Source organism: Camelus ferus, chromosome 3 (assembly GCF_009834535.1).
Source record: "Camelus ferus isolate YT-003-E chromosome 3, BCGSAC_Cfer_1.0, whole genome shotgun sequence".
NCBI classification, from domain to species: domain Eukaryota; kingdom Metazoa; phylum Chordata; class Mammalia; order Artiodactyla; family Camelidae; genus Camelus; species Camelus ferus.
The window spans coordinates 22,020,897-22,036,955 of record NC_045698.1 but is presented as its reverse complement, the minus strand read 5'-3'; the positions used below and the strand labels follow the sequence as shown (position 1 = coordinate 22,036,955).

The 16,059-nt window shown below is 43.2% G+C and overlaps 1 protein-coding gene across 6 annotated transcripts in view; it reads left to right on the top strand.

The window, feature by feature from the left end:
- The window catches only part of DROSHA (drosha ribonuclease III), a 104,228-nt gene that overhangs the window by 15,982 nt on the left and 72,187 nt on the right, over positions 1-16,059 (top strand). For all 6 annotated transcript variants that reach the window (XM_032470559.1, XM_032470551.1, XM_032470555.1 and 3 more), the window contains 5 exons: positions 1,390-1,531; positions 3,470-3,624; positions 6,444-6,524; positions 12,220-12,306; positions 14,541-14,627. In XM_032470559.1, coding sequence (XP_032326450.1) covers positions 1,390-1,531; positions 3,470-3,624; positions 6,444-6,524; positions 12,220-12,306; positions 14,541-14,627 — 552 coding nt within the window. The remainder of the gene's footprint in view (positions 1-1,389; positions 1,532-3,469; positions 3,625-6,443; positions 6,525-12,219; positions 12,307-14,540; positions 14,628-16,059) is intronic.

Below are 16,059 nucleotides of genomic sequence, written 5' to 3'. Positions count from 1 at the left end.
TGCTTGGTCAGGTTTTTGGCAGAATTCAGTTCCTTGTGGCTGTAGAACAGAGGTCCTTGTTTCTTTGCTGGCTGTCAGGTAAGGGCTGTTTCCAGCTTCTAGAGGCCATGTGCATTCCTTGGTCTATGGACCCCTTTCTTCATCTTCAAAGCCAGCAGCCCAGATCGAATCCCTCTTGTGCTTTGAATATCTCTTGCCTCTTCTTCCATTGCACCTTTGGCCCCTGTTGGGAAAGTGTCCCCACTGTTAAAGGCTCATGTTAGATTGGGCCCACCCAGATCATCCAGGATAATCTCCCCATCTCAAATTCTGTAACCTAATCACATCTTCAGAGTCCTTTCTTCCATGTGAGGTAACATTCACTTTCCAAGGACTAGGACAGAGATGTCTTTGGGGTAAGGGGGCTGTGGCTCAGTCTCCCCAGATCTGAAGAGAATCATGGTTCTATTAGGAAGAAAGAAGGGGAGAATGGCTGCCTTGGGTATTTTTATTCTTAAAATAGCAAAGTTTAAGACCCTGGGGTTCAGAGCGTTTAAATAGGCAGAGCTTTTTTTTTTCCTTACATTTTTATGGGTGTATTGAAACTCAGTGTAGAAGGAAGACTGATAAACCAGAAGCCCAACATTCGCCTTTGCATTTGGGCAATGTTGGTGCAGCGAGGTGGTAAGAATGTCAGAGCCAAAAAGAAAAACAAACAAACAAGAATGCCAGTCAGCCCAGCGTCGCCAGTGTCAGTAGCAAGGTGGGGCTGAGGAAGAGCAGTTACCCTCTTTTGGGATAACTGCAGATTTTATGATTTGTTTTAATGTCCTTTTTTACAAAAGGTCTGGTCCTTAACATTTTAAAAATTACTAAGTCAAAGAATATGGACGTTTAAAGCAGTTTTCAACCTGGGAAGAGAGTGGGGAAAAGTAGAGAATTTCCTCCAGGAGTGCATTGCAGAACCTCGTGTTTGTGGAGTGTGTTAGTGTGTGTCCCTGTGTTTATGGGGTGCATGTGTGTGGGTCATTGGGATGATGTGGAAGATAGACCATCACTGACTTTCAGCGGAGGGGGTGTATGTTCCCTTGGAGGCTGTCAGGTGTTGTGAATTCTCAGGGGTTTATGATTTTTTGTTGTTGTTATATCAAATGGACATATGTGAACAATTCTGTTTCTAAATGTTGGCATGAGTACATTCTCCTGAGGACTGTGGCAGATATAAATGTGTGTGTGATTCAGAGCATCATTATCAGCACCGGGCATTTTGTTTTAAAATGTTAGTTAAATTGAGGGTGGAAAAATGGCATCTTTCTGTTACAAATCTTTGATTACTTGGTAAGGCCTTATGTCTCTTTGGTATGACTGTTATTAATATAGTTCCTAATATTGATCTTTTATTTTTCAAAGGGAGATTCTACTGTAGTTGGAACAAGTAGGCTCCGTGACTTATATGACAAATTTGAGGAAGAGCTGGGGAGCAGGCAAGAGAAGGCCAAAGCTGCTAGACCCCCGTGGGAGCCTCCCAAGACGAAGCTAGATGAAGATTTAGGTGAGTCAGACCCTGTGCTCTTTTATTATTGCTTAGTCCTGGACTTTGGGAATGTGTCATTGAGAGTCCCAAATTGAAATTTCCTCTTGTTCGTTTTATTTTTCTTAGTTACAGTCAGCATGTACATAGCAATGGAACTTTCTTCTTTTTAATCTTATTTTTTCCTTAGTTACATTCAGTAGGCTACATAAGAGATCTCATTTACAAGGCATGCTGACAGTTGTGGCCCCTGTAGAATTTTCTAAAATCAGAAAGGACCAGGGGCCAGCCTCCCGTCCAAAGCAGGAGCCTGTTCCCGTGCCTCGTGCCGCTGGCAGGCGGGCCTCCCCTGGGGTCCCTCCACTACCAGGGTGCTCTGGTTTGATGAGGAAACTCCCTCCAGCTGTAGCCCAGCTCTCTTTCTAGTCACATAGTTTCCGTAACTTTCTCATATGGTGGTCTGTCTTTGCCTGTGTGTATTCTGAGGTTCCAAGTCAGTGCTGAGATCTTTGAGGGGAAATTGCTTCCCACCACTTGGCGTCCTTAGTGCTAAGAGAGCGCTGCACCCAGGCCAGACACCCACGTGCCCTTCCCTGCGTGTTCGCTACCTCCCGGCTGCCCACCTTCGCTCTGTCTCCCTCGCTGAGAGGCAGCACCGTGGTGGGAACAGCACTGATGAACCAGCTGGCCTGGGTTTGAATCCCTGCTCCACCACCCGAAATGGCATCTGAGCGAGTGATTTCATCTCACTGAGCCTCGCTTTTCTCATCTGTAAAAGAGGGGTAACAGCAGCATCTATCTCATGCAGGAGCCTCGGAAACGCAACTGTGGAAAGGTTGCTTATTACTGTCTGTACTATGTTAATTTCTTGTAAGATTAATCTAAGTTCTAGGTCTGTCTTTTTTCTTTTTTTGTGGTAAAATACACATAACATGTACATAATGCACGTAAGATGTACCACTGAACCATTTTTAAACGTGCAGTTCAGTTGTGTTAAGTACATTCACATTGTTGTGCAAACAACCTCCAGAACCCTTTTCATCTTGCTAAACTGAAACTCTGTCCCCATTAAACAGCAGTTCCCCAGTCCTCCCCGCCAGCCCCTGGCGACCACCATTCTGTTTTCTCTCTGTGAATCTGACTCTTCTAGGTACTTCATATAAGTAGAATCATACTGTAGTGTATTTATCTTTTTATGATTGTCTTGTTTTATTAGCATAATTCTTGGTTTGTTTTTTTTTTTTAAGTTTTTTTTTTTAATGGAGGTACTGGGGATTGAACCCAGGACCTTGCACACACTCTACTACTGAGCTATACCCGCCCCCCTACTAGGTCTGTTTTTGTCCTGTCACTTCCAAGGACTGAAATCTTCTGTTGCTACTACTGAGGGAAAAAAATTTTCAATCTTCTGTCAGGCATTCAGAGCCTTCAGCCTGACGTTCACAACACTTCAGCCCCTTACTTCCAGGTATTTTTCTGCAGGGCCTTTGCTCCAGCCAGAGTCCACGGCGCCCTTGCCTCCATGCGTTTGCCTGCAGCGCCCCAGTTGCACTGCTTTCCTCCTCCCCCTCCGCTCAGGCCCACCACCATCCCGTGCCTGGGGCTGGCTAAAAAATCGTCAGTGACCTTTCCAGATCAGGGTGGGCTCACCACACCTTTTAGAATATGAAACCCAATACTGCTACTGCAGTTTGCATTGTACACCAAATCTTTCTGTGTAAAAAACTGGGTTTCTTTGCTTTCCCCACTAGACTGTGACTTAGCATTATGGGTTATATTACCTTTTCCGGCGTGGCTTAGCAGAGGTCTTGGCGTGGAGTAGGCATTCGAGTATTTGCTGGAATATAAACAGCCGTCCCTGCCTTTAGAGGTGTGAGTCATTTCAAAGTCAGTCTCCGTGCAAAACCAGCTTGCGGGTAACTTCAGCTTCTCTCCATGCTTTCCCGTCATCTCTCTTAGAGAGTTCCAGTGAGTCCGAATGTGAGTCCGATGAGGATAGCACCTGTTCCAGCAGCTCGGACTCTGAAGTCTTCGACGTCATTGCGGAAATCAAACGCAAGAAGGCCCACCCCGACCGACTCCACGATGAGCTCTGGTACAACGACCCAGGCCAGGTGCGCACGTTTTCATGCTCTAGCTGTGAAGGTTGCAGACCTGCACATCACGTTTATGACTCCAGGCTCAGAAGGTGCATGTTGGCTGGTACGGAACACTGAAAAAAAAAACAACCCTGAATTTTACTCTCAGTGTTGGGCATCATTCTTCACATCTTATTTCTTTTCAGCTTCAGAGATCAGCTGCAAAACATAAGCACGAGAGCAACTGTTCCTTGAATCATGTTTGACGATGTTTGTAAATCCTGTGGTGGGGAGCAGGGTGATGGTGCTGCCTCATTAAACCTGTAGTAAACAGAAGGAGACAAATGGTGGGATGAGGGAGAGAGCACTTGTAGCTCTTTTTAAAAGTAGCTCATCTGGAATTTATCTCGCAGCCATACTGTAAAGAATGTCCTGATTCCTAAGGAGTTCCTAGTTGACAGTAGTCACAATTCCTTGTAACTCTTCCTTGTTAATAAGCATGTTTGACCTAATGACATCATAACTGGACACAGTCATTTTTATTTTTACTTACTGTTTTATGATGAATGCATAACACAAAGTAGTGTCTTTACAAAAGATTTGTATTTTACAAATATTCAACACGTACAAAAATAATATCTTTAATGCATATGAAGTAATCAAGCATAATAAAACATATCCCTATAAAAAAGATAATTTAAACTTTATATTTTGTAAATAAATTCATACGTACCATTCTATATTATTTTGAATGCTCTTCTCCTGGTTCTTATTAGATGACAGCTATCTACATTATTTTTTCCTGGATAGAATTAATATAGTTAGAATGTCGGACAGAAGTGTACTTTGTGGTCCCCTTTTGCTCTCTGGGAATTGAGCAGAAATGTTTGCAAATTGTCAATGCATTTTGAAACTTACTTTGATACATTAATCGTGTATATGATTTCTTTAAACAGCTTTAGTGAGTTATAACTCACATACCGTACGGTTTACACAATTGAAAAGTACAGTTCTGTGTTTTTTTGTATATTCACAGGATTGTACAACCATCATCACAATCTACTGTTAGAGCATTTTTGTGTCCTCTAAAGAAATCTTGTGTCCACTAGTAGTCAGTCCCCTTACCCTGCATGTGGTCTTTTTAACGGACAGTTGCTGTCACATCAGGAAGCCTATTCCTGGTGTCTGTGGGTTCTTATTATCATCAGAGATTTACCAGGGCCTTCTGTATAGGCTCAGTTTTCTGTTGAGTGTGTTTGGTTTTGTGTCCTCTGTACAGTGAAGCCCTACACAGGGCTAGTCTGCACTGGGGCCCAGATCCTGCTGAAGGGCAGGAATGTAGCGTGTCTGTCTGCCTCCCTGGAAATCAGTGAGCACTAAGTGATTTTCCCACACTTTCCATCACAGCAAGTTGTGTCCAGCATTAGGAGTGTGTTGCGAATTTCGAGGCAATCCTGTCACACCTGTTTTCCGGCTGTTCCTGTGGTGATACCTTCACATGGTATTTTATTTTGGTCGCCATGTTATTCCTCCGCTGTACCACCTGGAGCTTTAGATTTCCCCAAAAGATGAAGAAAGTTACAGTTTTTTACTTTAATATTTCTTTTCAGAGTTCTATTGAGATATTTTCATTGGGCACAACGTGTTACAAATCCCTATAACTTTAAAGAAATAACATGTATATAGAAATATATGTCTCATAATGTGTCATATATATATATAAATATATGTTTTTTACTTCACACAAAGAAAGTGAGAAATGAAACTCCACTTTCCCATTCTCCAAACTGATACTCTGATCTCCTTTTTGATTCCAGATTAATCACTTATACTGAATAAACTCATGAAACTGGCTTTCAGGCCCTTCAAGATTTTGACCTCAATTCTGCCTTTTTTATCTTCATACTTACATATATGGTCCATTCCATTTAGATGGGTCGCATGTCCCTGGAGCGTAACAGGATTTCTTCTCTCTTTTTTCACATGCCGTTGCCTTGTGTGGAATAGCTGTCTTGTTTTTCTAACCTGTTCAGCCCTTCATATTGTGGCTCCTTGAAGCCTGGACTTTTTTTCCTTTTTCTTTAAAATAACTAAGCATATCATATGTGTGTTAGTTTTCCCATCTGGAATCACTATTCCTAGTGCTTGCTTCAGCAGCACATGCGCTAAAATGAGAATAAATATTCCTTGACCGTGTGGACCCTGAGCTATGCATCACCCTCCTCCCCTCCCCTGCCCCCCGCACTGCTTAGCTCAGCCGGCATCTTTCTATCCCAGAGGTGTTCAGGATTATTCACGTATTGAATCCCGTGCATGGAGTTCATGGCAGTAAAATGAATTCAGGTGAAAAAACACAGACTCACCTGATTAGTGTCGAAAGTTTTTCTAGTTCTAGTAGGCATTTTCCTCTCTCTGCTTCAGATACATTTAGGTCTCTCCTTTGAAAACATTTAATCTGCAGGTCACCTTCAAAGCATTCTCTGTGTTCCTTCAGAATATAAAATAGGCTTTTCTTTTGTGAAAGAGTCATTTTTCCTGAAATAAGAAATAGAAGGAACATACTGGGAAGTGGTAGAAGAAAATGGGGGCAAACAGGGCACTGACATTGACATTTTCTGCTTGGCTGCACAAATAAGTCGGGGACCCAGGCTTGTCATAGCGCTTCCTTTTATCAGACAGTATAGACAGTTTGCAGCTTTATTGGTTTGGGAACATCCGTTTAATCTCCTAACCGTGACAGCCTCTTCAGAGCTTCGGTACTCATGACATTAAAACCCACACAGTTTCCGAGGTGTCGTCGTGCATGGAGTGGATTTTCCCCCCAATAAAAACGAATTACATTCTGTTTCTGACAGATGAATGATGGCCCGCTCTGCAAATGCAGCGCAAAGGCGAGACGCACAGGAATCAGGCACAGCATTTATCCCGGAGAAGAGGTAACCGGTTCGGGTTATTATGTTTGTCAGCGCCGAGAAGCCAGAAGCAGACAGCTGCTGTTGCTCTTCTTTTCCTTGTAAATGAAATAATGCCGTGAAGCAGGCTTCTCATATGCCCTGATTGTCTCTGTTACTGATAACTGGAGAAGAAACGTACTTGGGTTTTGGGGGTGGACTGGGGCACATTATCAAGGAAACTTTAAAACGTTTGGAAGATTCATTGTTTAAAATAGGCAAGGTGAATTTGACTTTTAAAAAAAATTTTAAGTATCCTAAAAATGATACGTACTGTAATACTTTTGCACGTTTTTTACTGTTTTTTATTGATTTATAATCATTTTACAATGTTGTGTCAAATTTGCACGTTTTTATTATAAATGGTTATGACTCGCCCTGGAGAAATGATCTTACTGAGGTGCTATAAGGCATATCCTTATGTCCCCCCTCTTTCCTTGGGGGACATAAGGATATGCTGTTGTCTTTGTTAGTCTTTGTTGTCCTCACTCAACTGAGTAGCATGTGGATTGGATTTGTTTTATCTGTCACGCCCCAACCCCTGGTTCGTCAGGGACACTTGGATATGTTTGCCTGAACGAGTTGAATACTTCTCCATCATAGAGTTATATATAACTGCTCCTGCTCAATTATTTTCCTTCACTTTTTCCCCTATTATCTTTTCTTTTTTAAAGTTATTGTCACTAATCTCAGGATTGTCACTTTATGATTCAGCACATTACGTTCAGACGTAGTTTATGTAGATCCTTAATTTCTATTGAAAACTTGTTTGGGGCCATAACGGTAATCAGACTATGTGAAGTGACGGACATTTTGAACTGTTCACCTCACTTTTACCTCGTTTACCTTTGAGGGTCGGCAAGAGCAGTGAGGGACTGGGGGACGAGAGCTGTACCTTGTGAGTGTCCGCGTGCGTGCCTAGGCTGGGGTTTCTGAGGGCAGGTGCTGCAGTAGAGACAGTTAACACGGGTCAGGCAGGAAGAGTGTGGACTCAGGACTGAGCAGAGGGAGGGGTCCGCCTGTGACGGGCCTTTAAAGCCGAACTTGTTGGGATGTCTCGCATGGGGCTAGAATGGCCTTCATATTTGCATCTCCCTCTGTCCCCAGAGCGAGCCTCCTCAGGAAGGGCGCGGCCTTTGGGGAGGGGGTTGGGCAGTGGAGGCTGACCCTAAAAGAGCTGACGGCTGCACGCTGCTTGCTGAACGCTTCCCCACAGCTGGGCAGCAGACCTTTCCTTGAAAGGAGGTCGCAGTGGACAGTGGTGTTGGCCGAGGACTTCCAGGCAGGTGAACCCATCCTCTGAGTGCGTTTATTCCTATGGAAGTGAACGTCTGGCCTTTTCACAATGGATGGGGCCTGTGGAGTCAGTATTCCACCAAGTGGCAGTCTGGTCTCCTCAAGGACTGGTGCCGTCCTGGGGGCTCAGCACCGGCCATTGCAGGTGGCCGCTGGGCGCTCGGCTGCGGCAGTCGGCTTAGCCAGCTGAGCCTTGGTGAGTGGGGTCCGTGCTGTTGGGCTCACGCGAAGCCTCCATCTGCAAACCAGGGTTGGGCTCTTCCCTCTGCTTTCACCCCCCTGTCCCAGTCGTCGCTGAGGGCAGAGTGCTGGTGCAACAGTGGTGGGCCCCTGCTCGTGCAGTGGATTTGTGACCTCTGCTCCTGTGTGTACTGGGTTCTGGATGTATGCCCCCTCCATCGATGGATTATTGCTGGTCCCACCCAAACTTGTGCCTGGGTGGGACTGGTAGGACCCAGCTTATGATGGGCAGTTCCAGCCATATGTCTGTTTGCTGTCCTTGGGCCATGCCTTCCGTATCTACCAGGGCTCAGAAGCACCAGGAATTGTTTTTCAAAGGCATATAATTCTTCACAATAGATGGCGTGGCTTGGCTCCAGAACCCTGGAGACCAGCATGGCGATTCTCCCAGTGTGGCCACAAATTCCTCTCAGCATCTTTTCCCACCAATAGTGTAGGATTTGCCAAACTGTATGGCCCCAGCAGCAGGGCTGCTTGCACTGTGCTTTGGAACTGCTGAGGCCTTTCTCACCTGCGCCACACTCACAGCTGGCAGCCTTTTGTGCCACTTTATAAACGGGCTGCGGCAGTATTCCAGGCTGAGAATTCCAGGCTGCCTCCTGAACCCTGGGAGGCCCACCTGGTGTTGTGCTTCCTTCTTCATCGTGGGAGGTGGAAGAGGCAATAATTTTGTCTTTTCCTTCGGATGGATGTCTCAGAACTCCCTAGACTGCTGACTCCTAAGAATGATTTGGCTGTGGTAGGCCCTGAATCTTTGTAAGGTTATCTCACCCTTTGGAGTGTGTCCGTTTTATCAAGGCTTCTAGCTTGATCAACTTGATAACGTCACAGACGCAGTGGAGCAGTGTGATGTTCTGCAGTGTGCCAGCAGGTCAGGAGTGCCTTGGACTGCGTTGTACAGTGAGTGTCAGAGTTAACACAGCCCTGTGGCAAAACTGCCCATATCATCTGTCCCATGTGAGCGTGAACCACTTCTGATCAGGACTGGTCCTCATTCTGATTGGGATAGAAAAGAATATATTCAGCAAATCAGTTGCCGCATACCTTCCATTATGATGGCTCTTACTCCGCAGATCCAGGACCCAGTGTGAGGTGGCACCATCTACCAATTTTGTCAATTCCAGTGATACATTTTGGAACCAGGGAAATGACCACTGGGTGGATCTTTGGACTCAGTGGACCAACTGTAATCCAGACCTTGACCAAGATTTCATTTACTACCTTTGCCTCATATCCCCCATTCTAACGGGAATACCAGGATGATACATTCAGCCTCCGAGTATCAGTTGATTCAGATGCTGCGTTCGGTACTCCTTGAACTTTCTGGCTTTTTCTTTCCCAGTGAGTAGTTATCTGGGAACAATGGCCATAGGCCTCTTTGAGGAAGGACAGGACTGTTGTGACCATTTTTGCTTGTAGTGTTGAAAGGCCCTTTCTCCTGGGATCTGGCCACCTCTTCAGTCAATGGATTGAGTTTAGTAACTTGATCAGGTCTGGAACTGGGCAAGGGATCATGACTGTTAATTGGAGTAACCTGCCTTCCTGAAGTCTCTTTGTATCCCTTCTTAATTTCTTGTGTTGGTACAAACTAAGGTAGTACTCTTGTCAACCACTCATTTATTTTGTACTGAAGGACACCATATTGTGAAAACCACTTCTGTGATTCTTTGTGGATCAGATCCCTTTGGCTGCCACTTCGATCTTGCTGGTCATAATGATAATTGAGTGACCTGGCTTCTTATAATTAGCCCCATCATCTGGCCTCCCTTGTTTCAGAGTCCTGACCTCCCTGTTGCTGTCAGCAAGCTCTGCTCTGTGACCACCGCTCTTACTGTCAGCCCAGCCTGCAGAGGAGGCCAGCACGGGCCTTCCTGGGGTGCTGATGCTCCTTCATAGCACATTCCTATCAGCCTCGGTCCATGGCGTGTCCCCAGGGACTTCCCATGGGATGTGATTATCTGGTATCTTTTTCAGTCATAGATATTACGTCCATCCCAATGTACCCATTTCCTTGAATCTTCGCATTCCTTCCTCCTCTGTCTGTCATGGCAATTTTGGTATTTTCTTTCATTTTACTCAGCACAGGCTGTGGTTTCTTCATGCTTTAGGAGACATCTTAGTAGGGAGTTCCCAGCATATCCTGACGTCTTTGAATCCTGAATTCTCCCAAGTCAGTGAACTCTTCCCTGACCAGTTGTATGTTCTGGCCCTTTTGATCGCACCCGCCCAGCATCTGGTCCTGTGTGGACTCCTGCTGCCGCATGTGTGCCTTCTGGTGCTGGCTCCTTGCAGGTCCTCTGGAATAGTGTGTCTCCTCTCAGCGCGTCCCCAGCTGTGAAAGGTGAAACCAGTTATGCTGTGGAATGACGCTAATTGTAGCTCTGTTGGCCACGAGAGGAGACTAATTGAGTGCCGGGGGTGAGGACATTGTTGCCTTCACGGGCTTTCATTGTCTTCAGACGGGTGAGTGCTCGCTCTTAATAGACAGGAATGGGCCACCTCTGAAGAGGCAGAAGGTTTAGAGAGTATGGAGAATCAAAACCTGTATGTCCTCATCCTGGGTTTCCTTATCCCTGACCTTGGCATAGCAGACCTACCTTGTTGGATGGTAGTTAGTCCATAAGACACACCCACTCTGACAGGTAAGCCCTGGGCCTGATCCTGGCCCTCTCTGACCTCTCACTGAGGTGATAGGAACGTCTTTGTGTGCCCTCAGCAGGCCCTCTGGCTTTCACATCTGGCTTCCAGTTGCCTTTCCTCCTCTGCTGTTCCATTTCTGTAGAGCAGTGGTTCTCCAGGTGAGGCCTTCTGACTAATACCAGCATTGCCTGGGGCTGGGGACTTGTTTGAAATGCAGAATTCTCAGCTTGCCTCAGCTGCCGAATCAGAAACTCTGGGCATGCGGAGCAAGCAGTCTGAGAGGTAGCAAGCCCTGCAGGTGATCAAGACACACTAATGTTTGAGGACCTTGGCAGAGCATCAGTGGTGCTTAGCAGTAGTCATTCATCCCATTATCCTTACAGCTGCCATTCTCTCATAAACACCTGGTGCATTGCACTGCTTCCTCTGGTGTGGTCTCCCCATTGAGCATCTTTGAGAGTTTCAGTTGGCATGCTACCTAGTGCCAGGGGCCGTGTGCTCTATCTCCCTCCATGGTGGGCTCCTCATTGCCAATTGGATGGTAAGTGATTCAGCTCCAAAACCCTGTCTTAGCTCCTGCTTTCTTGGATCACTTCTGATACCAACTGTCACACCTTGGATTCTCCAGAAGCCGATGCTAAGATGAAATTTAGGGTGCATAAATGTTCCTTAGGGAACTTTACCTGTGAAATGAAGAAGGTGTTAGCAGAATTGGACAGAGGGATTAGTCCACCCGTGAATTAGCCCCAACAAAGCCCCCATCAACTCGAGGCATGAGTATTGCCTTTAAGTTGGGCTGCAGTGGCTGGGCCTGCATACCCCTGCCTCGCTCGGTACACACCTGACGTCGGGTGGGGGGGCCTCTGCAGCGACACAGATCCTGAAAGAGCCGGCGGCTGGATACTCTGCTGCCCGTGCTCTTCACAGTGGGCAGCAAGTCCTCACTCGAAAGGTGGTCTGGGTCGCACATCACCACGTACCCAGAGATACCACAGATGCTTCTAATGCTCGCTGTTTTCCTTTTCCTGTCTGTGCGGATTCTGTTCCACCGCCTCTTGTGCGTCCTGCACTTCTGGTTCCTTCTGTTTTACTCAGCATATTTAATCCTTTCACTTTTCTCCTTCCCTGTTAAAGCCTACTGCTATGACTTCTGAGATTATTTTTCTTGCTTTTTTTTTTCTGTTTATTGGGAGGTTAGCCAAAGGTCAATTATTGTGTTATTTTGCAAATGAAAGGAAGACTTTCATGGAAGTTTAGATCTAGAAAGATCTATATGTTGTCCAAACCCCTTGTGTTGCACATGAGGAAATATGTTGAATAACCAGCAACCAGCCACCCTCTTTACCTTGTTAATGGTAGAATGAATACTGTTCTTTCTTACCAGTCTGTGGCGGAACACACCTAAAACCCCTTTTGTCAGATGTGTATCTAGAAAATAGTCTATTTTTAGATAACAGTATTTTGCTGCTTTACCCTTAAACTCATTTTTGTTTTTTCCCCTCAGGCTATCAAACCCTGTCGTCCTATGACCAACAATGCGGGCAGACTTTTCCACTATCGAATTACAGTCTCACCTCCTACAAACTTTTTAGTAAGTTCCTAACAAAATCAGATTTCATTTATTTAAACATGTAAATAGATTCTATGTTTGTAAATAAGTTGAAAGGTGAATAGGCTAAGTATGGATGCAGTTCTTATATGTTCTTTCTTGTAAAAATATTTTATTTTTATGCTGGTAACATTGGCCTTTATCATAATGACTTTTATTTTGGCTTACTTTCATTATACTACTTTCTGTATCTTTTTTCATTTATGTTGTTGAGTACCCCTTAATAAATAGCTGGTGAATTAGGGAGCTGTTCATTGGAGCCATGGAGTTGGAAGAATGCATAGAACTTTTGAGCATCTCTTAAAAAACAGCAAATAACTTATATATATTAATCTAGTGACTCATAAATATAGCTTTTATGACAGTGATAATAATACCTAATGTTTGTTGGTTATGCTCCTAGGCACCATTCTAAATATTTGACATGTGTTAACTTACTAGCCTTAAATGGATGAAGTGGATATTTTTATCCCCGCTATACAGAGGGGGCACTAGTCCATGTTTTACAGGTGAGGTTAAGCAACTTGCTCAGGATTATTCAGGCAGTAAGTGGGCACAGTGGGGATTTGAACCTAGGCAGACTGACTCCAGTGTGCCTGGCTATATGCTGCTCCACTCTGCTGTATTGCCTTTTCTCAGTACAAAATTAATTAATTCCGGTTACTTGCATTGTCAAGAGATTGTAATTTCAGTATTAGATTATTAATAATTATCTATTTTAACAGTATTATTGAGATGTTATTAATAGACCATAAAACTCACTCATTTAAAGTATGTATTTCATGATACTTAGTCTTTTCACAGAATTGTGAAACCATCACCACAATCTGATTTTAGAACATTTTCATCATCTCCCACAGAGTCCCGTACTCATTAGCAGTTAGTTCTTTCCCACCCCGCATCCTTCAGCAACAGCTAAGATACTTTGTCTTTATCATTTGCTTATTCTAGATATTTCATATGAATGGAATCATAGAATATGTGGTCTTTTTGGCTTCTTTCACTTAGCATAATGTTTTCCAGATTCATCCATGTTGTAATATGTAACTTCATTCCTTTTTATGCCCAAATAATATTCCATTGTATGGACATATACTGTGTTTCATTTATCCATTCAATAGATGATGGACATTTGGATGGTATCCACTTTTGAGCTGTTAGAAATAATGCTGCTGTGAATGTTTGTGTACAACTTTTTGTGTGGATGTATGTTTTCATTTTCCTTAAGTGTAAGTCTAGGACTGGAGTTGCTGGATTGTGTGTTAACTCTATGGTTAATACTTTGAGGAACTACCAAACTGTTTTCCGAAGTGGCTGTACCATTGTTATTTCACTAGAGGTCTTTCATTATATTCAGTTTAGAATAGCTTTGTTGAGCTGTTTAAGTGGGAAGTAACAGTAATATTGGAAAACAAATAACATTTGAATATTCTTTGGTTCCCCCTTAAGAACTTAAAATGTTAAAAGAATAATGTTCAATATCTATGTAGAAAACGTAACTTCTAGGTTACCAATCTTGATATCTCCACGTTTAGCATCCAGGATTAAAAATGGCAGGCTATAAGAATAGTGTAAAGAAGAGAGCCTCATATCAACATTTGTATCTTTTAGTTAAATTCAATTTTCAGGTGATTAAGATCCTTGACATTTGACATTATGCGGGCACTTATTTCTTACAGTGTTTGGTGGGTTGGCTTCTCCTTGCAGGGCCTGGAAATGAAGCTGGGAGGGATGAGCTTCTGGCACCCTGGGGCCTTCCACAGCCTTCCAGGCTGTTGCCAGTCCTGACTGACGTGACGCTGAATCTTCTCCACTTTGAGCTTTGGGTTGACTGTGTTGTTATCTTGTTCTCACTAGGACTTCTGTTAGTTCAGAAGTATATATAGTTCAGTAAGAGCAGGGCTGGTGATACTGTGGGAGTAAATAAGGTGAGTTCCTAGAAGATAAAGCCTTGTAGCCTCGTTTCTTTACAGCACCTGTAATAAACATTATCGATTGTCTAGTACACAGTGTTACTGAAGCCAGAGAATTCTACCAAGCAAGGAAATTCCAGCTAGAATTGAACTTTTGTATAAAGTTTCTCCTTGATGTTTGGGGAAATGTTAAAAGGAGTCCTTACATCTCTCCTGTTGGTTGCTTTGTGTCCTGTTGGATTTCTGCACATGCAAATCATGTTGTCTGTTTAATTCATACTTTGTGTTTCTGTTTGCCTTTAGACTGACAGGCCAACTGTTATAGAATATGATGATCATGAGTATATATTTGAAGGATTTTCTATGTTTGCACATGCCCCCCTGACCAATGTAAGTATGTGCTAACTGGCTGGCTTTCTCTTTCCCTGTGCCCCCTTCCTTCCCTTAATTCTTTCTTTTTGAAAGTCAAAGTGAGTTTCTTTTCATCTGACTTCTAAGTAACAATTACTTTGCGTCCCTCTGCCTGAGCTGCAGGAAGTTAGCGGCAGTGTGTGTCAGGTGGGAGTGTGACATCTGTGCTAATAAGTCACAGGTTTGGTCCGCAGTAAATGGTGCAAGTAAACGTGTGTCAGAATAACATTTTGAGAGTGTGAAAGACTGAAAAAGAAGGATAAACTGTGGAGTAATGTGTCAAAGCTATTTTGGGTTGGGTGTCCTTCAAAAGAAAGTTGGAAAGTTTTAAGGAGAAGCTATTATTTAGTCTCTGAGCAATAGATAATGAAACAGAACTTGTTCAGGATATCTGGAGCCTGAATTGATTTCATACAGCTTTCTGCTTTTGAATCCCAGGAATACGTCTTCTTTAAGAGACTTTGACATACAGATCTATGATATTTTTATACAGGTATTAAGGCTGCTTTGTTGGTAATCGGTTCAAATGGAAGTTCTGTGTCTGTGAGTCAAAATCTTTCTGTCTCAAAGCTGGCAGTCTTGGGAATTGTTTTACTTATTGCTTACTCCAGTTGGACGTAGAGTGGAATTCACTGGCTCAGGAAGGGAGTGTAGCTGTATGCTTTACCCAGTCTAGACGCTGCTGTAGAACTTATTGAATTATAGCTCTGGTGTATTTACATCAAAACAGAATGTTCTTTAATCCTTTTGGGTTTGGTTATAAGAAATTACATCTGCAGTTTGAAAAGTTATTTTAGTACTGTTTACTTAAAACATGAAATTCTGTTCCATTGGAGGGTGAGGAATAAAATCTTCGCTTAATCTTATTCCTTTCTATTATTACTTTTTGTTAGTAGACATGATTCTGTAGTAGTGATACTAATTTAAAACAAATTGTTTTCGTAATGAGATTTTCTTTATGCAACAATATTTTATCCTAGAGAATTTTCTTTGGGAAAATGATTACATTGTAAATGTAAAAATAAAATTATTTGATAATACATATGATGTCTACTTCTAGGGTGGACCATAATATAGAAAAGTATTAATATTGCACTATTTTTTATTGAAGTATAATTGACATATAGAATTATTTAGTTTCAGGTGTATAACATAATGATTCAATACTTGTATGTATTGTGAAATGCTCACCAAGATAAGTCTAATTAACATCTGTCACAATACGTAGTTACAAAATTTTGTATTGAATTGTTCTTAATCTTTATGAACAGGCACTAGGAAGTTTTTTAATTTTGAAGGTTTCTTTCTTTTTTTTTTTAACGTCTTGATTAGGCACTCAAACCCGTTGTTACACCAAATCTCATAGTCTTAGAGTTGGAAAGGCCTTTAAAAGTCATCTAATCCAACTGCA